Genomic DNA, 27,171 nt, shown 5'->3' with positions numbered 1-27,171 from the left:
TTAACAGACGAGGCCCGATGAAAGTTCTGAAAAGCACTGACCTGCTGATCAGGCGTGCTCTCTAGTAGTTTTCCGCTGCCGTAGGAAGAGCTTTCCTCCAGGGCTGCTGCTGCCCCTTCAACCCGGGTTTCAGAATGAACACAGGTGGAACAGAGCTGCCTCGGCCAACCCGCACCTGCACCTGAAGGAGTCACCGTAGCCAAATGGTGCCCAATAGCTCAGATTTTGTTACACCTCAGCTCAGTGATTCAACTTTAAAAGATTCATAATGAAAAACAGCAGTCTTCTGACTCAGGCCTTCCTACCCCTCAGCCCTGCTTTCCAGAGGCAAATATTTTCAACTCCTTAAATTATTTCCTGTAGTTCTGTGAATACAGTTGACCCTCGAACAACATACACTTGAACTGCGTGCGTCTGCTTGTGCTCGGATTTTTTTCAATGGACGCAGTTCAGTACTCTAAATATTTTCTCTAATGATTTAACATTTTGTATTCTCTAGGTTTATTACAAGGCTACAGTATATATAAAATGTAACAAACAAAATATGTTAACTGTTATCAGGTTTCCCCCATCAACTGTAGACTATTAACAGTTAGTCTTGGGGCACCCGGGTGGCTCAGTGGGTTAAGCATCTGACTTCGGCTCAGGTCATGATCTCACGGTCCGTGGAGTCGAGCCCCGCGTCGGGCTCTGTGCTGCCAGCTCAGAGCCTGGAGCCTGTTTCAGATTCTGTGTCTCCCTCTCTCTGACCCTCCCCTGTTCATGCTCTGTCTCTCTCTGTCTCAAAAATAAATAAACGTTAAAAAAATTTTTTTTAAAAAGGAATTGTTAAAAAAAAAAAACAAACAGTTAAGTCTTCCCCAGAGTCAAAAGTTACATGTGCGTTTCTGACTGCCTAAGGGGACAGGGGGTGTCAGTGCCCCTAACCCTTGTATTTTTCCGAGAGCCAACTGTATTTTTAAATAATACTCTAATACTGTTGTTTCTCCTTCTTGGTTTTAGACATTGTATATTGACTTCCTGGAAAACATACTTTCCATTTCACAGATGCAGAGGTTGAGGGTCCGGAGGGGTGAAATGACTGTAAAAGGTCCTGCAGAACCTTGGTTAAATTCTCATACCAAATTTCACACTCTGCCACCATAAACTCTATATCAGTATTAGTAGGTCCACAACACTCATGACACTCTCTTAACTTTCTAGTTCATACCTATTTCTCATCACACATTTGCAGAATAAAACAAAAAAAAATTAAACCATTCACAAAAAAATAATTGCTCTATTACTGGTAGCGAAGAGGCCTCCTAATGAAGTCCTTTATTTCCGGGCAGAAAAACCTCATTCTATTCACTCCTTTTATTCAATATTTGACAAGTCTTTATGCACAAATACCAACTAAAGGACTGGCTGTTTTCAAGGAGCTTAAAATCAGTTTCAACTTATAGCAGTTGCAACATTTAATTAAAAGATCCTGTTCCGCCTTGCTGAGCTCAAAATCCAACGATGGAGAAATGATGTTGATAATGTTAGTGATGGAGTTCAGGACATGCTATCTCCAAATATGTCACGTTGGCACATTATTTTGACTTAAAGGCATTTTTTGTTTTTTTGTTTTTTTTTAACTTTATTTCTTTTGAGACGGGGAGAAAGCATTTGAGCACAGGTCGGGGAGGGGCAGAGAGTGGGAGAGAGAATTCCAAGCAGGCTCCACAGTGTCAGTTTAAGCCCACAGACTGTGGGACCGTGACATGAGCCAAAGTCAAGAGTCGGACGCTTAACTGACTGAGCCACCCAGGCACCCCGAGTTACAGGCATTTTTGTAAACAACAGGTGCAAGAAAGGTGCTCAGCTTCCCATTTTTTCTTCCTGAAAGCAGAAGGTGAAATCCCAGCACCAGGAGGAAAGAAACCTCATCAGAGAGGAACTTGAGTCCGGAAGAATTTTCACACAGAGACCTTAAAATAACTTCCTTGAGCCTTCCCTGTTTTATTTTAGTTGCTTTGCCACAATAGCCACAATCGTTCAACCCCGTATGTAAACATTTAGCTCTTGTCCCTTCTTTGTGTCATTTTCTCACGAAGGCCCCTGGGTCATGTAACACACCAAATAAGTCTGTGTACTTTTGTCCTGTTAACCTTTTTTTTGTGAATTTAGGTCTCAGCCTCTGCCAGAGGGCCTAAGGAGGCAAAACTTTCGCCTGCCCAACGTTAACAGGCCACCAGTGGCCATTCTGATCCTAATTCCAAAAAACAACTCTCCCAAATTAGCCTCATCACCATAAATAGCAAAGAAACTGCTGCCAGGTTATTTTTTCATGCCTCACTTATATTTCGCATCTCATCTCAGTAAAAGACTCATTTTCTATTAACGTGAATGTATCTTTTATGTCACTGATCGTACCTATTTAGCATTTTGTCTTTTGTTGACTTATTATCAGTCTTCCTCTAATCCTGTGAACTCAGTAGGACCTTCCTGTCTCGGTCCATAGCATCTATCACAGTTCCTGGCATCCATAGCATCTGAATCCATAGCATCTATCACAGTCCCTGGCACACAGCCGGTGCTCAATACTTGCTAAGCATTATCTTAACTTCACCTAGATGTTCCTTGCTTTGACTATCGCTGTAGGCTAACACTTTGTAATACAACACTACAGTTAACAACGTGGCTCCAACCAATTTCTGATCCCTATTTTAATCTTCGTCTCCACGTCTACTTCATTTCACCGCACAGCGAACAGGAACTTTTATGCACAGTGGATAAGGTAACTTTCTTTCCATCCGTTTCCTGGGTTCACTAAAAAGGGCGAGGGCGCTAAACTGGAGTTACTGGGTGGAAGGAAGCCATTTGCGGAATTCAACGAACGTATTTTTCAACATCCACTGAAGGATGGTTCGGGGCAAGCTCCGGAGACGTCCGGCAGAGACGGCGAATTTCCCCTCCGAGCCCCCGAAAGGTTAGGTCGGCGAAACAGGAGAAGAGTGGGCGAGTCCTGACATTTGAGGCAGCGCTGGCGCAAGGGGGAAATTCTGACACCGAGGCCTGCGAGGGGCCCGGGGGGTGGCTTCGCCTCTGCTCCCCCCCGGTGTGAAAGCCCCCCGAGCGTGGGCCACCCGGCACCCATCCCACTGCCCGCCAGGCGCCGGAGGTCAGCAGCCCGCCCGCAGTGACGTCAGGCCCGCGGCCGGCGCCCGGGATTGGTCGGGCCGCGCCGCAGTGGGCGGGGCGCTGCGCGAGGGGGCGGGGCGGCCGGCCGTGTCCGAGGTCCAGGTCGCGCGTCCCGTTCCCTGTGGGCGGGCGGAAGTGTCTCAGCGACCCGCCGGACACGGTGGGGTCACCGTCGCACCCTTGCGCCACCGCGAACTTCCGGGGAAGGTTGCGGCCCGCGTAGGCGAGGCAGGAAGTTCACCCTTCCCGCCTCCTCAGCTCAGATTGGTTCCGGTGGCGGACGCCAGCGGGCGCGCGGGGTCACAGAGGGCTCCACGGTGGCTTTGGGGGAGGATCTGCGGAGCCCGGCGTCGGAATCGAGGCTGTGCCGCGCTCGCCTCGTTTGCTCTCACGTCTCGCCGGGTCTTGGTGGGAAACACTGCTCTGCTCTTAACTGGCATCTTGCTGCTGGAAGAGACAGTAGGGTCTGATTGGGGCTTCGGTACTGGGTTATCAAAAGCGTTCAAACACCCCCCGTTTGTAAGACGTGAATAGGAATGCCCGCCCTTAGTTTGGTGAGGACCTAGTGAGGTCTTACGTAAAGAAAGAGCTCAGAGGAATTGAAACGTGGCTGGTCCCTGCGGCGGTGCTTTAGTCCTGTTCTGCTGCAGTGTTTGCAGATTCCAGTGATCTTGGGATCACGGGGATCCGGGAGCCACGCCGACGTTTCTCTCACTGGTCAAAGTGATCAGCTACTCCTCCCAGCAGTACACGTGTGACTCTAGCAGAACCTTCTGACTCCTTGCTCCTGCCCTTTGACTGCATCCTGTATCCCTTTCTTTTCTCTAGCCCACTTAGTGCACGTGGGGGCACCCACGGTGAAAACATTTTGGCAAGCTTTGGCACGCCTCGTAGTGCTGTGGATCCGCTGGCTTCGGCCGTGCGCGCCTACGTAGGAGATGACAGTCAATAGAAGGTATGCTCATGCGTTCAAATCCCTCCACACTGGGGTTCAAACATCTTCCAAACCTTTCACGTTCTTACCTTACTCTCCCTCATTCATTTTTTCTGTTCGTTGAACGTGCGCTGTACTTTACCTCCTCCATGCTTTGGCATAAAGCAGTCCCCTCTAACTGGAATGCCATCTGCTTCCCACACCAGCCTTTCAAGCCTTTCTCCATCCTGCAAAACCCCGTTCCCTTGTCAAGCGCTCCAGGAGAAGGTATATTCCCACAGCACCTTGTCCTCCTATTACAGAATCTGTAAGGCTATACACGGCCTTATCTTGGTTATGGGTATAAACGCCTTCCTTCCTCTCTAGGCTGTGAAGGCTGTTGGGATGGTGTCCTATCTAGATATGCCTCGCAAGGCAGCAGAATTCACTCACGAAGCATCTATTGAGTGCCTGTCCTGTGCCCAGCACTGCTCTGGGTGTCCGGGACGCAGCCGTGAAAAAAACACCTCCCCTATGATAGAGCTGATGTCCATGAGAGTGCAAGAAGACAGATAGTCAGCAATTGCATGGATGACTGTGGGAGCCAGGTGGTGATATGTGCTAGGAAGGCAAGTACAAGGGAGAGGAGATGGAGAATCACAGGGTGGCGCTCTTTTAGAGAGGAGGAGACCTGGGTAAGATGAGGGGACAAGTCACCTAGAAAGTGAGAGGGCAGGATCTGAGACGAGAGAGCAGCGAAGGCCCCGGAGTGGGAGTGTGGTCCATCCGTCTGAGAGGGGCAGGGAAGGCCGGCTTGAGGGAGGGGCAGGACACAAAGCAGGAGAAGTGACAGATCAGGTCCTGGGCACACTTGCATCAGACATTCAGTAGATGCTTGTGAGTTGAATTTATTGAATTGATAAGGGATAGAGAATAATTTAATGACAGTAACAATGAAACTTGGAAATTGTTTGAGTGGTATAGACCTAGTAGGCGTACCTAAGTACCCACAACTTACGCGCAGGTATGTTGGAGCTCTCATTTAGTGCAGCGTTATCGAATGGACAAAAAATCTTTTTTTTTCTTTTTTTTTTCGAGAGAGGGAGCAAGTGAGTGAGGAGCAGAGAGAGAGAGAGAGAGAGGGAGAGAGGGAGAACCCCAAGAGGGGCGGGGAGAGAGAGAAGCAGGGCTCACGTTCACCCAAAGTGGGAGTTGAACTCACAAACGTAAGATCATGACCTGAGCCCAAGTCAGATGCTTAACGACAGCCACCCAGGCACCCCCGAAAATCTTAGTGAAAATCAATGGTTTATGAAGTGGCCCTCCATGATAATGGAAATTCCGGAAGAAAAGGAGGCAGGTTTTGTGAAGGAAGATACGGGTTGACGTGTGAGTGGAATCATTTGGGAGACAATTCTGATCACCATTAAAAAGTTCAAAAGGAAACCAAATCCATCCTCTGATGCTGTCTTGCTTTTGATTTGGAGGAAAAATACTTGTGTATCAGTTGACAGATATACTTGTATATGAGTTGACAGGAGTCGAGCTTAGGAAATAGTTGGATGTGTCTGTGTATTTGTTAATTATAGAAGCACTCTCCTTCCCCAGGGCTAAGGGGAACGCTAGGGAGAGGAGGCCAGTACTCCACAGGCAGAAGCTGGCTTTCAGCAGAAAGTCATAAGCTTCAGGATAACCTTGCTTGTTGGGGTGACTTTTCTTTCATCATAGTTACCAGCTGCAGGCCACAAAACATTTCCCTCTAAGTGACCTGTGGCAGCTATCTCTCTCCAGTAGAATTTTCAAATGCAGGCCACTTGCTTACTTAAGAAGCTTTGGTTCCACGCTCTTAAATTTTGAAAAGTTAACCTAGCTTCCTCCAAAACGTGGCTGCTATTGGTTCCAGCCTTCATCACATTTCTCGAGGTTGAAATTGACTGTCAGTTTATTGGCAATCCTTCACATCGATGAGATCAGATCAGATGTGGTTTCCGACTCAGCTCGCAAACCACTACGTCGGCAGTCTCAGGCTCCTTGGCTGAGTCAAATATCTTTGTGTTCATTCACGGGAACGAGTAGCTCCCGGGTTAGTCAGAGCCCTTGGCCGAATGCTAAGGGAGCCTGGGAATGAGAACACCTGGGCTCAGGCCTTGGCGTCTCCTTGCTCTAAAGGTGGCTGTCTGGTGTGCTGAGAAAATGCATGTGCTCGAATTCCAGCCTGTCTGCGTTTAAGCCCAGCTCCCTCCGTGCTAGCTGGATGATCCTGAACGAGTTCCCCGACCCTCATGCCTCAGGATCCCCATAGGAGTTGGGGCCCTCACTTCATAGAGTTAGGATCAAAGGAGGTCACAGAGATGACGCTGGAACGTTGGTCCGTAGTGGACACTCTGGTGCCGCCGTTAACGCTTGGCTCAGTCACTTGAGTTCTCTCAACTTCTGTTTCTTTCACATTAGAAGAGTAACAGCAGCTCTTGCCTTGTAGCCTCGTTAAGAGGCTCCGTATTTAGTGTGCCGAGTAGAACATCAGCGACGCAGGCAGCAACCGACAAGTACTGGCTATTATTAAGTATTAGAAGACATTGATTCGTCACTGTTGCAACCTGTCTAAATTCATTGGCGAAGGGCCCATAGGAGAGGAACACGGGAAGTGATAGACCATAAAAATGTGCCATCTTGATGGGGATGGTGAGGGATAGAAATTGTACAGAGGGACCTTTTGCCTTAAGGTGCAGTCATAGGATCTGTATAAAGATTCGAAAGAAGAAAGGAAGAGCAAATTCCCAGAGCTAAAAGCAAGCATTGAGTGTCTGTCTCAACACAAGACATGAAAGGCAGCAAGGAGGCCTTGTGCATAGAGGTTGTGATCCTGGGGTCCTCAGATGCCCCGGGGGGCACAGATAACATTCAGGGGTCTATGAAGCTGGACAGGGAAAATCACATCTTTTATTTTCACTAACCTCTAGCAGAAATCTAGTATTTCCCTCAATCTTGAATTTAAAAATCCTCATAAAGAAAAAAAATTTCTTTTAAAAAAAAAAAGGGGCGCCTGGGTGGCTCAGTCGGTTGAGCATCCGACTTCGGCTCAGGTCATGATCTCACAGTTCGTGAGTTTGAGCCCCGGGTCGGGCTCTGTGCTGATAGCTCGGAGCCTGGAGCCGGCTTCGGATTCTGCGTCACCGCCCCCCCCCCCCGCCCCACCCCTGCTTGTGCTCTGTCTCTCTCTGTCTTTCAAAAATGAATAAACATAAAAAAAATGTTTTTTGAATTTAAAAATCCTCGGAGCATAGCCAAGGGAGCAGAACCTATGATATTGCACCAGTAGAAATCAGTTATTTTCATATCACGTTACGGTTATTGCAGATACCCAAAAATACCATTTACACTCCTGATTAATCTGTAATTAGGACAGGAATCCATCTATTACCATACATTGCAAGTTGACTTAAAATTTTTTTTTAACGTTTTATTTTATTTTTTGAGAGACAGAGACAGAGAGCAAGCAGGAGAGGGGCAGAGAGAGAGGGAGAATCCGAAGCCGGCTCCAGGCTCTTGAGCTGTCGGCACAGAGCCCCATGCGGGGCCCGAACCCACGCACGCGAGATCATGACCTGAGCCGAAGTCGGAGGCTCCATCGACTGAGCCATCCAGACAAGTTGGCTTTTTAAATATTTGGTGGGTAGATTTCCAAACGACTGGTTTCCTCTGTCGTCCTTTGTATTATATTTTACAAACTTAAGAAGCGAATTCCATGAGGGGTCCACAAGCATAGAGTCCACAGGATTGAAGGGTACTGAGCACAGAACGGTTAAGAGTCCTTGTTAAGAGCAAGGGCTCCAGAGCCAGCCAGCCAGCCAGGTCTGAACCCTTTCTCTGCTCCTTCCCGGCCAGGTGACATTGGGCAGCCTACCCGGGTTCTCCGTGCTCCGGTTCTGTCATCTGTAAAGTAGGGACAGAGGCTGTTGGAAGGTATGATTGGCATGATCTATGTAAACGCATACAATAGAGCCTTGCAGGAGTAAGCCCGCAGCAAATGTTAGCGACCAGCACAAAAGCATCTTATGTGAGCCCCACGGAAGGGAAACTTGTAAAACTTAGGCTGGGGTACACCCACCAGCATGATCTCACAAGGGAGAAGGGAGGAAAACGTTAGGTCATGAAGAGGGAGGCAGACTGTGAGACTGGAGTTAACAAACTCGTTTGTTCATTTACCCATTCATTCATTCATTCATGCATTCGGCAAAGGTTTCTTGAATGCCTGCTTCGTGCCTCTCAATATTGTCACCGACGTCTGCGGGGCCTAGAGCAGGTGTAGAAATGGCACTCGCATACCGTATCATACGTAAGAGTGGCAAATCAAGCTGAAGACGTGTTAAATGTGTTCTGTTTTTCTACTCCAACAGAGAAGTCTTCAAAAGAACAAAATAAAAATAGTATTGTTTCTATGTGACCAAGTTGGGAAAATATCAATGATGACTGAATTTAATTATTGCAGATGCCTGAATGTACTCTGATGGTCTGGAAATGTTTAAATGGGTGGTGAAGACACATAACTCGTCAATTACTATCTGTTTGCTCCATGCAATTTCTTTCTCTTGCCTTCATTTCACTTGTTGAGAACTTCACATAATCCGTGCTTTGCTGACAGTACTGACTTGAAGGAGTAAAAGAATAAAATATAATTGTACTCAAAGAATACAGACTTTATATGCGTGTGATGTAAATTGTAAATGTGAATATGCAGAATTTTTCAATTCACATTATTTTTTGTTTTCGAAAAGTTATTCTACTAAAAGCTTTAAAGTTATTAAGATAAAATTATAATTGATACATGTCAAATATCTAAAATTATTTAAATATATCTGAGGCTTTTTATTTTTGAAATGTAATTAAATTCCATTAAATATTTTTCACAGAAATTTAAACCTCTGCAATTCTGAGGTTCAATGTCCTTCTTGTTGATTTTAGTAAAGAACCAATATTAAAATTCTTTTCTTAAAAATGTTTATTTATTTATTTAAGTAAGCTCTGTGCCCCACATGGGGGCCTGACTTCGGCTCAGGTCACAATCTCACGGTTCGTAGGTTTGAGCCCCGCGTCGGGCTCTGTGCCGACAGCTCGGAGCCTGGAGCCTGCTTCGGATGCTCTGTCTCCCTCTTTCTCTGTCCCTCCCCTGCTCGCGCTGTCTCTCTCTCTCTCTCAAAAATAAATCAAACATAAAAAAAAAATAACATGAATTAATGTTGCAAAGGCTTCCTCAGACTTCGTGTGCGACTGTTACAAATCCTGTGCTGATTCACAAGGACTTTCAGAACTACAGGAACATAAATAGGACCAAGAAGATGGACACTTGGGACTTCTGGAAACTACACTGGCCACAATATTCTTGCAAAATAATAGATTATGTGGGAATCGGTTACGTGCCAGGTATTCGAGTTGGATTTGGCTTTGCCGGTCGCAGCACGCTGGGGCTCGCTGTGTCTGCGCTCTGAGGCTAGTCGCCCAGCACGGGGATGCTGTCACCATGTGATTCCAGGCCCTAGACCGAGAGTGGTGGGGAAGCGGTTATCTTGATGAGCTCAGATAGTGTGCATCAGGTGAACTACAGAATCTGCCCATGATGGTTTTTATCAAAGAAGAATGTGGGGGGGCGCCTGGGTGGCGCAGTCGGTTGAGCGTCCGACTTCAGCCAGGTCACGATCTCGCGGTCCGTGAGTTCGAGCCCCGCGTCGGGCTCTGGGCCGATGGCTCGGAGCCTGGAGCCTGTTTCCGATTCTGTGTCTCCCTCTCTCTCTGCCCCTCCCCCGTTCATGCTCTGTCTCTCTCTGTCCCAAAAATAAATAAAAAACGTTGAAAAAAAAATTAAAAAAAAAAAGAAGAATGTGGTGACACGAACGGCGGACCGTTCCTTAAACACCGGAATCAAGCTGTGCGGAGCCTTCGGTGGATTAATTCTGAAAATGGTGGATTTTGTGTAACATGAGCTGGTCAAGCTAGCCTTGAGAATCTTTTCTCTAGGTAAAGACTTCTGTGTCACTAGCGCCGCTTGAAACAGGGAGCTAACTGCTGTGCTGGGAAATGACAGACGTCACTTTCAGAGGAGGCAGTGTGTCTGCCCACAGGCTATCCAGAACGTAGCTCCGTGAGCAGCACTGAGTTAAATGAAAATACAGTCCAGTTAAATGTCACGCTGCAGTGTTAAACCCAGAGCACCACATGTAAATGAGGAGGTCACCTGGTTAGATCGTGACTTTGAAAGTGTTAGGTGATCAGCAGTGTCATTTTTATGCGGTATGAAACTCCCACGGGGCGAACTCTGATGAAGTCGCTGCCGGGGATCCCACAATGACCACAGGTAAAGTGGCTTTTGGAGGACTCTCAGACTCTGGGAATAAATTCTGTAGACAGCCCGTGCATTTTCCTTCTCTTTTGCTACTTGCCCTGGTAGCTTTACAGATGATCAGCATGGGAAACTGGGGGAGGGAAATTTTAAAGTCATAAGTCACATAATAACAGCTCCTTTCTTCTTGAGAACTATGTGCCAGGCACTGAGCTAGGTACTTCACGTTCAATGTCTCATTTAGTCCTCACTAGATAAGGATGAAGTACAGTGTTATTGTATCTGTAGGACGTGATTGGAAAAATTGACTCACGGAGGTTAAGAAATTTGCCCAAGGTCTTATGACCATTAATTGCAGAGCCTCGATTCAATCCAAGCCAGTCTGACGGCAAAGCTTGGGCTCTTAAGCAGCTGCCATACTCTACTGGTCCCATTATGTGGAGGACAGTGTGTGTGTGTGTGTGTGTGGGGGGGGGTACATAATAAAATTGGACTAAGGGTAGCAAATGAAAACCACAATGAAAGGCCACCTACCAGGATGACTATAACAAAAAAATTTTAACTAAAAATAGGGGCGCCTGTGTGGCTTAGTCGGTTAAGCGTCTGACTTTGGCTCAGGTCATTCATGATCTCATAGTTTGTGGGTGTGAGCCCCACGTCGGGTTCTGTGCTGACAGCTCGGAGCCTGGAGCCTGCTTCAGATCCTGTGTCTCCCTCTCTCTCCCTGCCCCTCCCCTGCTTGCACTCTTGTCTCTGTCTCTCTCAAAGAATAAATAAACATTAAAAATTTTTTTTAAATTTTTTTAATGTTTATGAATTTTTGACAGAGAGAGCATGAGTGGGGGAGGGGCAGAGAGAGAGGGAGACACAGAATCCGAAGCAGGCTCCAGGCCCCGAGCTGTCAGCACAGAGCCCGACGCGAGGCTAGAACTCACGGACCGTGAGATCGTGACCTGAGCCGAAGTCGGATGCTCAACTGACTGAGCCACCCAGGCGCCCCTAAAATTTTTTTTTTTTAAATACGCTTAAAAAAAACAAACGGAGGGCGCATGGGTGGCTCAGTCGGTTGAGCATCCGACTCTTGATTTCAGCTCAGGTCATGATCCCAGGGTGGTGGGATTGAGCCCTGTGTCAGGCTCCACACTGAACTTAAGATTCTCTCTCTCTCCCTCTGCCCTCCCCGCTTCCCCCACCACTCGAGCATGTTCTTACCCTCTCTCTCTCTAAAATAAGAAATAAAAAAAATTTAAAGAACGGAAAAATAGCAAGCGCTAGCAAGGCTGTGGGGAAATTGGAATCCTACGCACTGCTGGTGGGGGATATATAATGGTGCAGCTGCCGGAGAAAAGAGTCTGGCAATTCCTCAAAAAGTGAAACAGAATTACCATACAATGCAGCAATTTCACGCCTAGGTATGCACCCGGGAACTGAAAACCTGCTCGAACAAAAACGTGTACGCAAATATTCATGGCGACATTATTCATAGTAGTCAAAAGTGGAACAATTCAAATGTCCATCGACTGATGAATGGCTAGACAACGTGCGGACCTCGGTGCGGTGGAATATTACGCAGCTGTGAAAGAGAATGAAGTTCTGATACACGCAGGGACGTAGAGTAAACGTGCTAAGCGAGAGAAGCCTGATGCAAAAGACAAGACACTGTATGATTCTGTGAACAGGGAGCATCTAGAACGGGCAGATTCAAAGAGACAGAAAACAGATTGGCGGTTACCAGGGTACGCTGGGGAGTGACTGACTGCTCATGTGTATCTTTTTGGAGGGATGAAAATGTTCTGCATTTATATACTGATGATAGTTGCAAAATCTAGTGAATGTACCAAAATGCACTGAAATGTACACTTTAGTGAAATTTGGGGCACCTGCATGGCTCGGTCGGTTGAGTGGCCAACTCTTGGTTTTGGCTCAGGTCATGATCTCACGCTTCATGAGACAAGCACCGTGACGGGCTCTGCGCTGACGGCATGGAGCCTGCTTGGGATTCTCTCTCCCTCTCTCTCTGCCCCTCCCCTGCTTGTACTGTCTCTCTCTCAAAGTAAATAAAAAATAATAATAAAGCAAAATAGTGAAATTTATGTTATTTGAGGTATATCTTAATTAATTTACTTTTTAATGTTTATTTATTTTTGAGAGAAAGAGACAGAAACAGAGCGTGAGTGGCGGAGGGGCAGAGAGAGAGAGAGAGAGAGAGAGAGAGAGACACAGAATCCGAAGCACGCTCCAGGCTCCGAGCTGTCAGCGCAGAGCCCGATGCGGGGCCCGAACTCACGAACTGTGAGATCATGATCTGAGCAGAAGGCGGACACTCAACCAGCTGAGCCCCCCCAGGCGCCCCGTTAATTTTTTTAAACGGAGACTTCAGATCAGGTCTCAGAGGTCCTTGAATATTGGGCCCTCTGGACCATGGGATCCAGCTTTTCTTTCCACTTTGTTTTGTTTTGTGGACAACAGGGAGCCACTGAAAGTTTCTAAGGAGCACGGTGGCATGATGGGAGTCGTGGAAACATGTAAAGTGCTTAGCACATAGCAAGTGTTTACTAAGCATTAGCTCCCTCCTCCCCTCTCTTCGTACCCCATCTCTCCTGGGGGGAGACCCCAAGCCCCCATGTCTCCTGGGGGGAAATAGTTCTTTTCTGTTTGGATCCTAACAGAAAGCCATCTGTTTTCGTTGAAACCACTCTTGCTCTACAGTTCCCTTGGTTGTCTTCCTGAGGGCCCCTAGCCTCTCGATACTGGACAGGTTCTTCTTAGTATCTCTGGAACACCCTCCTCCTCTTCCTCCTGCCTGACCACCTCCTCCACCTCTCCTTCCCCTGCTCTCCCCTTCCTCTTCTTCCGTTTGGAAAACAAAAACGGAAATAATGGTTTTCTGAAAAACCCTCGTAGCTCTCAACTTTACCTAAAGTCATCCGCCATATAAGTTCTATGCTATTTCTCCCTCCTCCTTCCCGCATCTCACCCACACAGCAAGGAGCCCAGTAGAAAGGAATCAGGTTGACCTGGGTTCTAATCCTGGCTCCCCGTCCTGCTGATGGTCTGGCTAGACTCATAGGCTCAATGTTCTCATTTGCATAGTGCCGTTCTGATAATGATGATGATATCAACTCCTGGGGGTCTTCTGAGGACCGTATTCATTAAAGGGCTTATGCGATGCCTGGTACATCAGTGCACTCAATGAGTTACAGCTATAGAATCATCATGATTATACAGGTAAGAGGCAGGGTATGGCGAAAGTGCTGGTATTTATCTCAGAGGTGGGCTTCATCCCTAACACCTCAAAGATGTTCGGGACCCATTAAAGGTTTTGACATGGAAGATTCTTTTAAAAAATGACAAAACCCTTTTCCCAAAGTCATCAGAGAGATGTCCTAACAGTGGAGAGCTGCTTCCAAGAAATGGTTTGAAGTGCCATTATCAAGTGGGGACGGGGGCTCTAGGGGATTTTGGGGTCAGCAGATATCAAGTGAGCAACCTCACAGAGTTGTGGCGGGGATTTCCCACAAGGCCCCGCCCCCGGCTGAGTCACCAAACTCTTGGGTTTGACCTGGCAGCTCTCCTCAAGAGTCAGAACCTCACAGCTCTGAAGATCAAGGAGTGGAAAGTTCTTCACCAGCCCTGAGATCTCAAGGTTTGTCAGTTTGGGGCAGTCGGGGGAATGGAGTCAGGGTGGGGATAGAGGCTTTATTCTGTTTCTCCAGGTCTAGACTTTTTTCCTTCCAACTTCTAATAACTGTTGATCCATAGCCTATTACATAAGGACCAAGAACCTGGCCTCAGGAGATTTCATTCTTCTGAGCTTTGTTACTATATGAGCTTCAGACCTCAAAATGGGCAAATACATGTCTATTAAGAAAATATGATAATCAGCTGAGCAGAGAGGTGCTTCAACATTTTAGCGATTCGGTGTTGAGATTTTCACGTATTGTTCTGACAAGGGGGGAAGAGTAATAATGAGATGCCTTCCCACTGAGCTGAACTGTCAGATATGACTGCAGATTGTCGACTGACAGATTGTCATTTTAAGAACTCTGTCTCAGAGGCAGCAAGCAGCTGGCATTGTTGAAATCTGGACGTCAGTGCTAAGTGTCCATGAAAGTCCCCAAAAGTTCTTGCTATTGCTATTTCTGCATTTTGGCAAAATATGTTGGAAAGCGTGCTCTTAGACTTTGGCCAGCCTGCACAAGGCTGTGTGTGTAGTCAGGCCTGTCTGATCGTAGACACGTCTATGAATTCGCCACCTTCTCCATAACATTCCATCAGCGATTGTTTCAGAAAAGCCCCAAGTTACGGTCTTATGGAATTGCAATGGTAATGGTCCAAATGCAGGTAATTCTAAAAAGGAGGAACCATCTCATTCTTGAAATGTTTTACCTTTTGCAGAGTGGTATTTGCGAAACCAGCTACTTTGACTAAAATCCTTCTGGAATCTGCCTTGCTCGTATCCCATCTATGCAAGATTTCATCATGGGCAGTGGCTATTACAACATATTGGCTACCGTGTTGCTGGTCATGAATTTTGAGAGGACGAGACCAATGCAGGATTCTTGTAGCAAATGCCCAGCAGGTAAGAACCAAATTAGCATGTGTGTTTGATCTATCCTGTTGAACACCGTGGTTCGGTTAGTCTAGTAGTCAGGGCTAATGAGCTCTGTTTCAATGATGTTGTATTAATTCATTTACACATATTTCTTGGATGCTGCATTTTAGCTGGGTGGAGGACATACCAGCCATGTCACTTACTCTCTTGTGCCCCAGCTTTGTCCTCTGGGGATAATAAAAGATCCTATCTCTCAGCTTTGCTGGGAAGAACATACGATCAACTGTTCACTGTTGTGAACCGCGCATGGCACATGGCAAGACCTTGGTAAGTGTCAGCCTTATCTGTAAGGATCTGTGCTCAGCAGGGGGCACAGCAGGGCATAAGCCGTGGCAGGAGGGTTCACAGAGTAGGGAAGAGCAGACACACGAACGTTGTTAGTATACTGATCCCCTGAATCGGTCGTATTGGTCTCCTGGGTCCATCAAGAGATACCATTGTTTTTTGTTCAGCAGAGGAAGGAAACTGTGCTCTTTCTGTTGGTTTCTCTGTTGCGACATCTACACTTCGTTTAGTTGTAGCTCTGTGGCTATGCTAAGGGCAATATTGCAGTTCTAGAAAGTCCACCAAAAGAAAGTGTAGGGCTGCACCAGCCAGAGACGAGAATCATTGGTTCGTATTCTAGTTTTCCTGTCAACGTCACGATACTTCGGGCGATGCCTGTCCATTGCCAAACACGTACAGCCATTATCTACCTTCCTAGGTACTTTCTGTGAGAAAAACAAGGATCACATCTGCATTGCTTGCCCTTCAAATAGTTTCTCCAGCACCAGTGGACAGAGGGCCTGTGACATATGCAGGCAGTGTGAAGGTAAGATTCAAAAGATGTATTGTTGGGGCGCCTGGATGACTCAGTCGGTTGAGAGTCCGACTTCGGCTCAGGTCATGATCTCGCGGTCTGTGAGTTCGAGCCCCGCGTCGGGCTCTGTGCTGATGGCTCAGAGCCTGGAGCCTGCTTCGGATTCTGTGCCTCCCTCTCTCTCTCTCTGCCCCTCCCCCACTCATGCTCTGTCTCTCTCTGTCTCAGAAATAAAAACAAAAAAAAAAAAAAAAAAAAAAAAAAGATGTATTGTTTACCCGGACCTGTGTTGGGAGGACAGGTTCTTATTCCCTAGTGTATTGATTTAGATGGAAAGTGTTAAGTGTTAAATAGGCTGGTTCCTTTGTCAAAAGGCAAGTCCAGTAAAATAATTCACTGTAAAAGCAGTAATTTGTGGATTGAGCTTTTAAATATTAGAGGAAACACATATCTGACAAGAGAGAAGCTTTTAATTGGGAAGATGTAAAAATGTCTTCTGTAGAGATTTAAAAAGAAACTTTATACTTGAAGGTCATTAGGAACATTGTAAATAGAGTGAGCATGTGGCTTTTTTTTGTTTTTAGTTTTGTTTTTTTTTTTGCCTTGTTTTGTTTTATTTTTGGTTTTGTTTTGTTTTTTTTGTTTTGTTTTGTTTTTTGGGTTTGTTTGTTTTTGAGCACGGTTTTTTGTTTGTTTGTTTTTTTAAATCACAGAACAGGGGCGCCTGGGTGGCACAGTCGGTGAAGCGTCCGACTTCAGCCAGGTCACGATCTCGCGGTCCGGGAGTTCGAGCCCCGCGTCAGGCTCTGGGCTGATGGCTCAGAGCCTGGAGCCTGTTTCCGATTCTGTGTCTCCCTCTCTCTCTGCTCCTCCCCCGTTCATGCTCTGTCTCTCTCTGTCCCAAAAAATAAATAAACGTTGAAAAAATAAAAATAAAAATAAAATAAATCACAGAACATAAATTTTCTTCCTGGGTTCAGAGGTCAAGTGTAATGTAACACTGGGAAACTTTGTAGGTGTTTTCAGGACCAAGAAAATGTGTTCCCCCACCAGCAATGCAGAGTGTGAGTGCATCTCAGGATTCCACTGCTTGGGGGAAAGATGTACCATGTGTGAGCAGGATTGTAAACAAGGTCAAGAATTAACCAAAGAAGGTAAGTTCACTCTTCCTCAATCTAGTGCAAGTCTGTTCTCTAGATGTATGCCATTGATTTAGGTCTTGGTCCTTTGAATATAAAGTAGAACATAGATTAGTAGAACCTTAAAGTAACACACAATGAACCACTGAGTCAAGTCTATGATGTTTACAAAATTATTTTGCAATCAATGGAAAAAACTTGAAATTTCAACATTTGTTATTCACAAATTAAAAAACTGGATTAAAAAACTGGATTATGTATTTTCATACATTCTCTACATATATATAAAATCCTCTATGTACAATTAGAATGAAAATTTTAATCATCTTGGGGGTTCGTTTCCAGGAGCATTGTTGAACAATCTGTGTAGATTGTACTAAGTTAATGCCTTTATTATTATGTGATTATGTTCATCTCAGAGAGAGCTATAAAATCATGAAAATATTCCCTTTCTTATTGTTGCTTTAATTTTTATGCAAGGTTGTAAAGACTGCTGCTTTGGGACATTTAATGATCAGAAACATGGGACCTGTCGACCCTGGACAAAGTATGTATAATTTCCTTTTGCTTTCAAAATAAAAAATCTGGGTTAACCTTTTTGTTTTTTTTTTTTAATGTTTATTCATTTTTGAGAGAGAGAGAGCCAGAGTGTGAGCGGGGGAGGGACAGAGAGAGAGACACACACACACAGAATCCGAAGCAGGCTCCAGGCTCTGAGCCATCAGCACAGAGCCCGACGTGGGTCTCGAACTCATGGACCGCAAGATCATGACCTGAGCCGAAGTTGGACGCTTAACCAACTGAGCCACCCAGGCGCCCCTCTGGGTTAACCTTTCTAAAGAAAAAGAATGTTTTCACTGAAGCTTTTAATAATCTATCCAGTATACAGGGGCGCCTGACTAGCTCAGTTGGTGGAGCGCGTGACTCCTGATCTCAGTGTTGTGAGTTCAAGCCTTTACGTGGCCTTGGAGCCTACTTAAAAAATCTATCAAGTATAGGTATAGAAGGACATACGAATAGACAGCATGGGAGCAGTATGAGGTAATAGTGATTTGATGCACAAAGTGGGCATTTTCTCCAGAAGCAACGCCCAGAGCATTTAGCTCAGATTTGCTGGAACTTTGTTACTATCAGCCCCTCAGCCCCAGCTGTTCTGTTCTGTTGCCTTCCAATCTCTTTGCTGCCTCTTAACTTTCCTCATCGATCAGCCCATCTTCAAGTACAATGCCAGCACTGAGAATTGTACAGGAAGGGTAAAGTGTATTATTACCCCCAGAAACATAACATCTACCTGGACAGACACGACCATCACAGAAGTAAAACAGCCAACAGCATACATGAGAATATGCTTGTTGCCTTGTGTGATCAGGACCAGAGCTACTCAAATTGTGGTCCGTGGACGGGTGCTGACCTACAGACAGTTGGTTGTCTGTCCGTGGCAAGAACACTGCACACATTAAGAATAAGCATGTAGAGGGGCGCCTGGGTGGCTCAGTCGGTTGACCGTCTGACTTCGGCTCAGGTCATGATCTCGTACTCCGTGAGTTCAAGCCCCGCATCGGGCTCTGTGCTGACAGCTCAGAGCCTGGAGCCTGCTTCGGATTCTGTGTCTCCCTCTCTCTCTGGCCCTCCCCCCATTCATGCTGGGGCGCCTGGGTGGCTCAGTTGGTTAAGCGGCCGACTTCAGCTCGGGTCATGATCTCGAGGTCCATGAGTTCAAGCCCCGCGTCGGGCTCTGTGCTGACAGCTCAGAGCCTGGAGCCTGTTTCAGATTCTGTGTCTTCCTCTTTCTGACCCTCCCTGTTCATGCTCTGTCTCTCTCTGTCTCAAAAATAAATAAACATTAAAAAAAATTTTTTTTTAAAGAATAAACATGTAGAAACTTTTGAGGTAATCAGCAGAGTCACCTAATAAAAATTCAGGTCTCGTATTTTGTGTGCCTTTGTTCTTTCTTCATTTGATTTTCTGGCTAGAAAATCTTTATTTATTTTTTTATTTTTTTATTTTATAAGTAGGTTTCACACCTGGTGCAGAGCCCAGCACGGGGCTTGAACTCACAACCCCCAGATCAAGACCTGAGCTGAGATCGAGTTGGACGCTTCACCAACTGAGCCACCCAGACTAGCCATCCTTACTGGAAAATCATTTTAATTATTATTTTACATTTACATTCTTAGGTTTTACAAAAATATTGGTTCATACAGATTGGAAAAGTGTTGTTGTTGTTTTTAACGTCTTATGACACAAGTAGTTCAGAGAAGTCAGCGAGTCTGCGTGGAAAGTGGGATTGAACTGGGCTTTGGAGAATGAGTGGGTTTACATTAGGTAAAGGGACAGGGGAAAAGAAATAAGGACAATGATGATGATGGTGATGGTGACGGTGATGATGATAGCTTCCATTTATTGGGATGTGTGGGTCTGGGTTCATAGAGTCCAGCCCATAAAAGTGTGTCCTTGGGGCCATTCATTTGCTCTTCACAAAATCCAGGGGGGCATGTATTCCTTATTTGGCAGATGAGAAAACTGAGGCCCAGAGAGATTTTCTAACTTGCCCATGGTCATTCTGCAAAGGGACAGACCCTGGGTTCAAACCCTAGTCTGTCTGATGCCAACAGGTCCTAGGGTTAAGAACTCCTAACGCTTATGCCAGGTTGTCTGTCCTTCATATATGCCAGACATGGTCAAATACGTTTAAGAAATTAAGGGTGATCTGGGGCACCTGGGTGGCTCAGTCGGTCAAGTACCCGACTTCAGCTCAGGTCATGATCTCGCGGTCCTTGGGTCCAAGCCCCATGTGAGGCTCTGTGCTGACAGCTCGGAGCCTGGAACATACTTCAGATTCTGTGTCTCCCTCTCTCTCTGACCCTCCCCCACTCATGCTCTGTCTCTCTCAAAAATAAATAAAGATTAAAAAACTAAAAAAAAAAAAAAAAAAAAGGAAATGGAGGGTGAGAGACTAACCAGTCCCAACAGTGAACCAAGCTGTCATGGGACAAGGCTCCGCAGCCTGGGAAGAAAGAAGAATCCAGTTAGGTGGGTAGAATAGGATGAACTACGGAGAGCCGTAAAAGCTGGAGGAAGCCAGCCAGTCAAATGGGCATTTTCCACAATATCTTTATGAACCCAGACCCACACGGCTTCGTCACTAGGCTGCTTTATTGGATGGGAAATGTCAGTATTTTTAAAGAGAATGATCTGTACCTAAATTAGTTCTCTGAACTCTTTTCATTGGACCGTCTAAGCTGTTCGTTGGATGGCAACTCTGTACTTGTGAACGGGACGAAGGAACGTGATGTGCTCTGTGGACCAGCTTCGTCCAACTTCTTTCCACGTACAACCTCTGCCACCATACCCGCCCCTGCAAGAGATCCAGGTAGCTGACTCCTTGCTATTAAATCGGAGGGAATGTATTATGGCTCTTCCGATTGGAATCGAAGTCGCCCCAGTGCCGTGATGTCTCACATCTCTGCCTACAACAGGCACCTCCTCCGTGCCTCCCTTCTTGTATCCTGGCATCTAGAAGCCCACCAGTTTTCTTCAAGTGTTTGTCATGCAGTTTGACACACACCTTAGTAAGCAGAGCAAGGTGAGACTTGACCCAGACAAACACCTCACCTTTGATAATGCGAAATAAAGGCGGCTAGGGAGTCCCATATTTTCTATATTCTAGAGAAGCCAAAGCACTTAATGTGTGTGGGCCTCTAGGAAAATTACTTAGGTTTTTAAAAAGAGGTCTCTTATACGCAGGCAAGTTGATCAGGTTAGCTGGTTCGAGATGTCCAAGGTACCACTTGTCTTTGCGAATGGGGGTTTACCAATGTAACTTATACCCATGTAGATATGAGCATATGTGCAAAACTGTGTATCTGCATGCATTTTGCATTTTTCCTTTTGCTCTTTTTTGAAGGTCCTACCTCCCAGATCCTCGTCGTCTTCCTTGCGCTGATGTCAGCTGCCGTGCTGTTCCTGGTGTTCTTTCTGGCACTCCGTTTCTCTATTGTTAAACACAGCAGAAAGAAACTCCTGTATTTATTCAAACGACGTAAGACCAATACAATTGTATTTGTTATGAGCTCTTTTGAGGCAAGAGTATTTACAGCAGAAAGGAAAAGTTTCTTTTTTGGGGGTTAGTACAGCACAATGGTTTCGAGCAGGGGCAATTTGGCAATTTGGCAATGTCTGGAGACAGTTTGAGTGGTCACAACCTTGAGGGGGTGGAGGGCACCTGGTGAAAGGAGTCAGGGAGGCTGCTAAAATCCCACAATGCACGGGAAAACAGAGTTATCCCCCCTCAGCTCTTACCAAAACCTCTGATTTAAAGAATTATCCTTCCCACCTTCAGCCCCGATTACAATGGAGTTCTTTATAAAAATGCTTCGGGAGAGTAGTGATGGGCAATTAGTGAGATGCGATGAACTGTAATCCATTTTTTAAGGTTTTAGGTCGTTTACACAAACTTTCTGTTTTGAAATAACTATAGGTGTACGGGACGTTGTAAAGACAGTACAGAAAAGTCTCGCGTGCCACTCATGGGGTTGCATCCTCCGTAACCGTAGCACAATATCTGAACCGGGCAGTTGACATTGGCGTGTCGTGTGTGCACAGCTGTCTGTCACCTGATCACACGCGTGCACTGCATAAACTCTGGCACAATCAATACAGAACTGTCCCCTCCCCGCAAGGATCCCCATCCTGCAGGTCCCCTGTGGTCACATCCGCTTCCTCCCCCTGCCCCAACTCCTGGCAGTCACGAGTCTATTTCCTACACCTGACACTCTAAGAAGGTGATATAGATAGAAGCATGCAATATAATAAGTGGATTATAAGCGTGTGACCTTTTAAGAATGGATTTTTTTCACTCAGGTCGATGTCCCTGAGATCCCGAGGTCTAATGTGCTTCCACAGTGGCCTTTTTTTTGTTTTTCCTTTACCATCGACCAGCATTCCGTGGCATCATTGAACCTCGGTTTGTTTGACCATTCACCTACCGAGAGACATTTTGGTTGTTCCAGTTTCTCACTATTGCACGTAAAGTCTTTGTGAGTAATCGCGCACAAGTTTCGCGTGGACTTACATTTTCGTATCTCTGGCATAAATGCCCAGGAGGGCAATTTCTGGGTCATATGGTAGGCGTATGTTTGTTGTTTGAAGAAACTGCTGAACTATTTTCCAGAGGAGTCGTGCCCTTTGACATTGCACCAGCGGTGTGAGTGATCACGTCTCCTCATCCTTACCAGCATTTTGTGCAGCCACGGTGTCTTACGCAGCTTTTCGAAGAGGCCTACGGTGGTGGATTACTTTGGTCTTCAGTTGCCTTGCCCTCAGGAGCGAACAAACATCTTTTCATGTACTGACTTTCCATCTGTGCGTTTTCCTCCGTGAAAGGTTCCTTCATGCCTTCGGTCTGTTTTCCGATTGGACTTTTGTTTGCCTGTCTTTACTGTTGACATTTGAGAGTTCTTCATATCTTCTAGATGAGTCCTTCGTCAGGTGTGTGGTTTCATTGTTTGGCCCCACTCTGCAGCTCGCCTTTTCTTCCTCTTCCCAGGGTCTTCTGCAGAGAAAAAGGTTTTACTTTACTTTTATTTTTTTAAAGATTTTATTTTTAAGTCATCGCGACACCCAACATGGGACCCCACCTCACAACCCTGAGGTCAAGAGTCACGTGCTCCACCGACTGAGCCAGCCAGGTGCCCCTAGAGAGAAAGGTTTTAATTTCGAAAAATCCAACTTGCCAGTTTTTTGTTTTGTTTTGTTTTAATTTATGGAGTCACGTCTGAGAACTCTTCAAGTTCTGGATCGCAAAAATTTTTATTTTCTCCTGTGTCATCTTCTAAATGTTCTACATTGAAATCCATGGTTTAATTTTAGCTAAGTGCTATATAAGGTGTGAAAGGTTTACATCAAGAGTTTTTTCAGTGTTACCTATTCATTTATTTATCTACTTACTTTGCCTGGGGACGTCCACTTGTTCCGGTATCATTTGTTGAAAGCATCCATCCTTCTTCACTGAATTGCTTTTGTGACTTGGTCAAAAAATCAGTTGGCGGTACTTGCGTGGGTGCTATTTCTGGTTTCTCTCTTTCGTTCCACTGATCTGTGTGTTTATTCCCTGCCCATACCACACAGTCTTGATGACAGCAGCTATAAAACAAGTTTTGAGTTTAGGTAGAGGGTCGGTGGATTCTTGCCACTTTAGTCTCCTTTTTAAAAATTGTTTCGGCTGTCCTAGTTCCTTCTCATTGCCATATAAATTTTAGGACAATCTTATCTGTACCTACAAAAAAGTCAGCTGGGATTCTGAAAGCAGTTGTGTTCAGCCTGTATATTAATTTGGTGAGAACTGATGTCTTTACTAGGTAAAGTGTTCCAGTGCAACAAAATATGTCTCTCCAATTTATGTATATTTTCTTTTATTTTTTATCAGCATTGTGTGGTTTTCAGCACAGAAGTCCTGTACATATTTGGATAACTTTAGGCCTTAGCATTTAAAGTTTCTTAACAACTGCAAGTGGTCTTGTATCTTAAATTTTGGTTTCCACCTCTTCATTGCTACTATTATCGGAATGCAGTTGATTTTTGTAACTTGATCTAGTATTCTGATTTTGTTGAACTCACTTGTTTGTCATGGGAGGATTTTGTGAATTCCCGGGGATTTTACATGGACCATAATGTCATCTGCAAATAGAGACGGTTTTATTTTTTCCTTTCCAAACTGTATGTCTTTTTTTTTCTTGCCTTATTGTGCTGACTAGAACTTCTTTTTCTTTTCAATTTTTTAAATATTTACTTAGTTTTGAGAGAGAGAGAGAGAGAGAGAGAGCGTGAGCAGGGGAGGGGCAGAGAGGGAGGGAGACACAGAATCTGAAGCAGGCTCCAGGCTCTGAGCTGTCAGCACAGAGCCTGACGCGGGGCTCGAACTCATGAGCCGTAAGATCGTGACCTGAGCCAAAGTCAGATGCTCAACCGACTGAGCTACCCAGGAGCCCCATGTGCTGGCTAGAACTTCTGGTGTCAAATTCTCTTAGTTTTTCAGCCGAGAGTGTCTTGGTTTCTCCTTCATTCCTGAAAGATACTTTCGCCGGCTATTGAATTTGGGCTTGCAGGGGTTGTCGCCGGCCCTTCAGGTCACATGGGGCTGGAAGACATTCCCCACAGCAGGTGGAGCTGTGGTTCAGCTCCTTGCCTGGGCCTGGGCAAACCAGGCTCTCGGGAGGCCAAACCCCCTTGCTCGAGGGTCTGAATCAGGCAGATTTGCACCCTGTCAGCTTCCCTGTTCAGGGTGAGCCCTCAACTTGGCTCTGCAGAAGAACAAAGCTACTGGTCGTGTTTGCTACTCGGGCTTCTCAAGTACGTACTCCGTAGGCCAGGATCTGTGCGCTGGTGGCCGTAAGCGCCTCCCCCTTCTCCGCTGCCGTCAGATTCCCAGTGGTTGGACCCTGAAGCTTCCTCTGCCATCCCAGTGGCGTGAGATCAGAACAGGGGCTCCCGCAAAGCGGCCCTAGTGCTGGGAGAGGCTTGTGGTCCCCTGGGGGCTCTCTTTTCTTTGGCACTGGAGGGGCCGGAGGCTCAGGAAGAACCTTTCTGTGTGGTGCTGTGCTGGCCTGATGGAGGGGCATTGAGGTCAACAGTGGCTGCTTCTCTCACTCTTCTAATACAGTCTGTCTTGACCTCTGTAGTGTCGAGGTGGGGCATGCTTCGGCCTCACCCCTGCATCCTAGGGTTCTGCCAGTGGTGTCTTGCCCTTGAATAGTCTTTTTTTTTTTAATTTTTTTTTTAACATTTATTTATTTTTGAGACAGGGAGAGACAGAGCGTGAACGGGGGAGGGTCAGAGAGAGGGAGACACAGAATCTGAAACAGGCTCCAGGCTCTGAGCTGTCAGCACAGAGCCCGATGTGGGGCTCGAACTCACGGACCGTGAGATCATGACCCGAGCCGAAGTCGGCCGCTTAACCGACTGAGCCACCCAGGCGCCCCAACCCTTGAATAGTCTTTAGTCGTTCTTCTTGTGAAGGGGAAGCAAAGTCAGGAGCACACGCGGTTGCCGTCTGGGTGAGGTCACTCCCTTCGGTGATTTTTTACAGTAAGGAGCATGTGATATCGAGGCAGGTGCTTTTGCTTCGTCACGCTACTCAAAAAAAAACTCAGTTTAAGATGCCGAGCTGCTCGTAGTAACACAAATTACTTCACACCAACGCGTCAAAGGAAACCTGGGAGCGAATGCGCAAATCAGTTCTTTCATTGCAGAGTTGGAAGTGGTGGGAGTATCTAATATCTTGGTGCCATAAGCATTTTCTTCAAAAGAAAGTGTCTAGGGTGTAATCGAAGCACCTCAAGACTCAAATAAGCACCGCTGAATTGAAACTATGCTTACGTTCGGGATATGACTAATTTTATGCTCCAGTGATTCACGCTCGAGTTTTTAAGCCCTTGCAGCAAATAAAGACAATCATTGTTCAGGGCCAATAAGAGTAACTGGCAAAAAGAAATGGCAAACGATCCTGAGAAAAAGCTCTTCCGTGCGTGCTATCGCTTTTCTTGTCGATGAACTTGTTCAAATCAAAGTTGAGCGCAGTTGCTAGAAGATATCCTGTGACTGTGATTTATGGAACCGGGCTGTTAAATGGTTAAGGCCAACAACAAAAGATGACTCACTTTTAAATTACTTTTCAGCGTTTATGAGACCAGTACAAACCGCCCAAGAGGAAGATGGCTGTAGCTGCCGATTTCCAGAAGAAGAAGAAGGAGAATGTGTTCACACTGTTCTGTGAAGCAGCCGCTGAGACTGTCTTGAGAAGAATCAGCACAGAAACATGAGTGATCCCTCTATCGTAGCTTTCTAAATCGAAAAGACCATCCTAGATAAGACTCAGGATTACCCCCCAAGTTTTCTCAGAATGCTAACAGGTTGGCCTTTAAAAAATGTATCCCTTTTAAGTGGATGTGTGGGACCGGGGCATTTTCTAGATAATGTTTAATAGCCTTGAGATGCTTTCTTTTGTTTTCTTTCTTTCTTTCTTTTTTTTTTTTTTTTTTGAATTCTAAAGAGACTTATACTTCAAATGAAATCATGTGGGCCAATGGTCCAGCTAAAATGATAATCAAATTTAATTCCGTTTTGTGTGTGTGTGTGTGTGTGTGTGCGCTAATAGGACAAAAAGCCATAAGATGCAGGAAATACCCCCAACCAAATCTTCCTTTGGTTCAGACATTCGACACAATGAGCTCTACTAATGTGAGGAGGGAAATTATGACAGGGCCCAAATTTGAGGTCAAGGGCAAAATATCTCAGACCTTCAGGAAGAGTTTTGGAAAGAGTTCGGATGTCTTTGCACATCTTGTGGTCCCCTCCACCCTTGTGTCTTCTGCTTTGTGACTCTCCTCTCTGAGACAGGGTTTATGTTTTGTTGTTGTTGTTGTTGTTTAATGTTTTTTTTTTTAATTTACTAGTGAAGTGTAATTGACAAGCAATGTTATATTCGTTTCCAGTGTAGAACATAGTGGCTCAATTCTGTACATTACTCAAGCTGACCACAATTATAAGTGTAGTCCCAATCTGTCACCATAGGATGTCATTACAGTGTCATTGACTGTACTCCCTGTGCTATACTCGTCATCCCTGTGCCTTATTTATTTTACAACTGGAAGTTTGTGTCTCTTGAGCCCCTTCATCTGTTTTGCCCATTAAAAAGAATTGGCTTATGTGTTATTAATTCTTAAAACCATTAAACATAATATTTGATATACTAATCGAGGAAACGGGTAGGAATGAACAATTCTAGAATGAACACCCGTGAGCCCGTAGCCCAACCAGGGTCCGAGAGCAGAAGTTGCCAGACCCCGAAGGACCAAATCTGAGGCTTTGTATGGCTTCTGAGCTAAACGTGATTTTTACATGTTTAAATTGTGAAAAACAAATCAAAATAAGACTAATATCTCATGACATGTATGTATGTATGTATATATGTAAAATTAAAATTTCAGAGTCCATAAATAAAATTTTATGGGAACACTCAGCCACACTCAGGTGGCTTTTGGATCACAACAGCAGAGTTGAGTAGTTGTGCAAGAGACTGTATGGTCTCTACAAAGCCTAAAATATGTAACATCTGACCCTTTATAGGGTCAGGGTCAAGGTCAGAGCATCCTCTCCGTGTTGCTTTTCCTCCCTCATCTTCTGCCTACCTCTCCACCTCACCCC

At 45.6% G+C, this 27,171-nt stretch overlaps 1 protein-coding gene across 3 annotated transcripts; it reads left to right on the top strand.

Moving 5' to 3' along the window:
• Positions 1–3,446: 3,446 nt before the first annotated feature.
• On the top strand, positions 3,447–26,915 carry TNFRSF9 (TNF receptor superfamily member 9). 3 transcript variants are annotated; one of them, XM_030326827.1, is made up of 8 exons: positions 3,447–4,123; positions 14,814–14,997; positions 15,734–15,841; positions 16,846–16,983; positions 17,449–17,515; positions 20,211–20,341; positions 20,876–21,010; positions 25,644–26,915. In XM_030326827.1, the coding sequence occupies exons 2-8, from the start codon at positions 14,883–14,885 to the stop codon at positions 25,739–25,741; spliced, it is 792 nt and encodes a 263-aa protein (XP_030182687.1). In that variant the 5' UTR covers positions 3,447–4,123; positions 14,814–14,882; the 3' UTR covers positions 25,742–26,915. The 3 variants fall into 3 exon arrangements, with proteins under 3 accessions (XP_030182687.1, XP_032450081.1, XP_030182689.1); XM_032594190.1 differs by lacking the exon at positions 3,447–4,123 and adding an exon at positions 13,058–13,643; XM_030326829.1 differs by lacking the exon at positions 3,447–4,123 and adding an exon at positions 13,917–14,061.
• The last annotated feature ends 256 nt before the right edge of the window (positions 26,916–27,171 follow it).

Source organism: Lynx canadensis, chromosome C1 (genome assembly GCF_007474595.2).
Source record: "Lynx canadensis isolate LIC74 chromosome C1, mLynCan4.pri.v2, whole genome shotgun sequence".
In the NCBI taxonomy this organism is placed as follows: Eukaryota; Metazoa; Chordata; class Mammalia; order Carnivora; family Felidae; genus Lynx; species Lynx canadensis.
This window is presented reverse-complemented; position numbering and strand designations above follow the sequence as displayed.

Bases quoted from the DNA above. Each gene is read 5' to 3' on its own strand.
- TNFRSF9 (XM_030326827.1), top strand. From the start codon at position 14,883: ATGCAAGATTTCATCATGGGCAGTGGCTATTACAACATATTGGCTACC. The intron at 15,842-16,845 runs GTAAGATTCAAA...GAAACTTTGTAG, and splicing joins CATATGCAGGCAGTGTGAAG to GTGTTTTCAGGACCAAGAAA. The intron at 21,011-25,643 runs GTAAGACCAATA...ATTACTTTTCAG, and splicing joins CCTGTATTTATTCAAACGAC to CGTTTATGAGACCAGTACAA.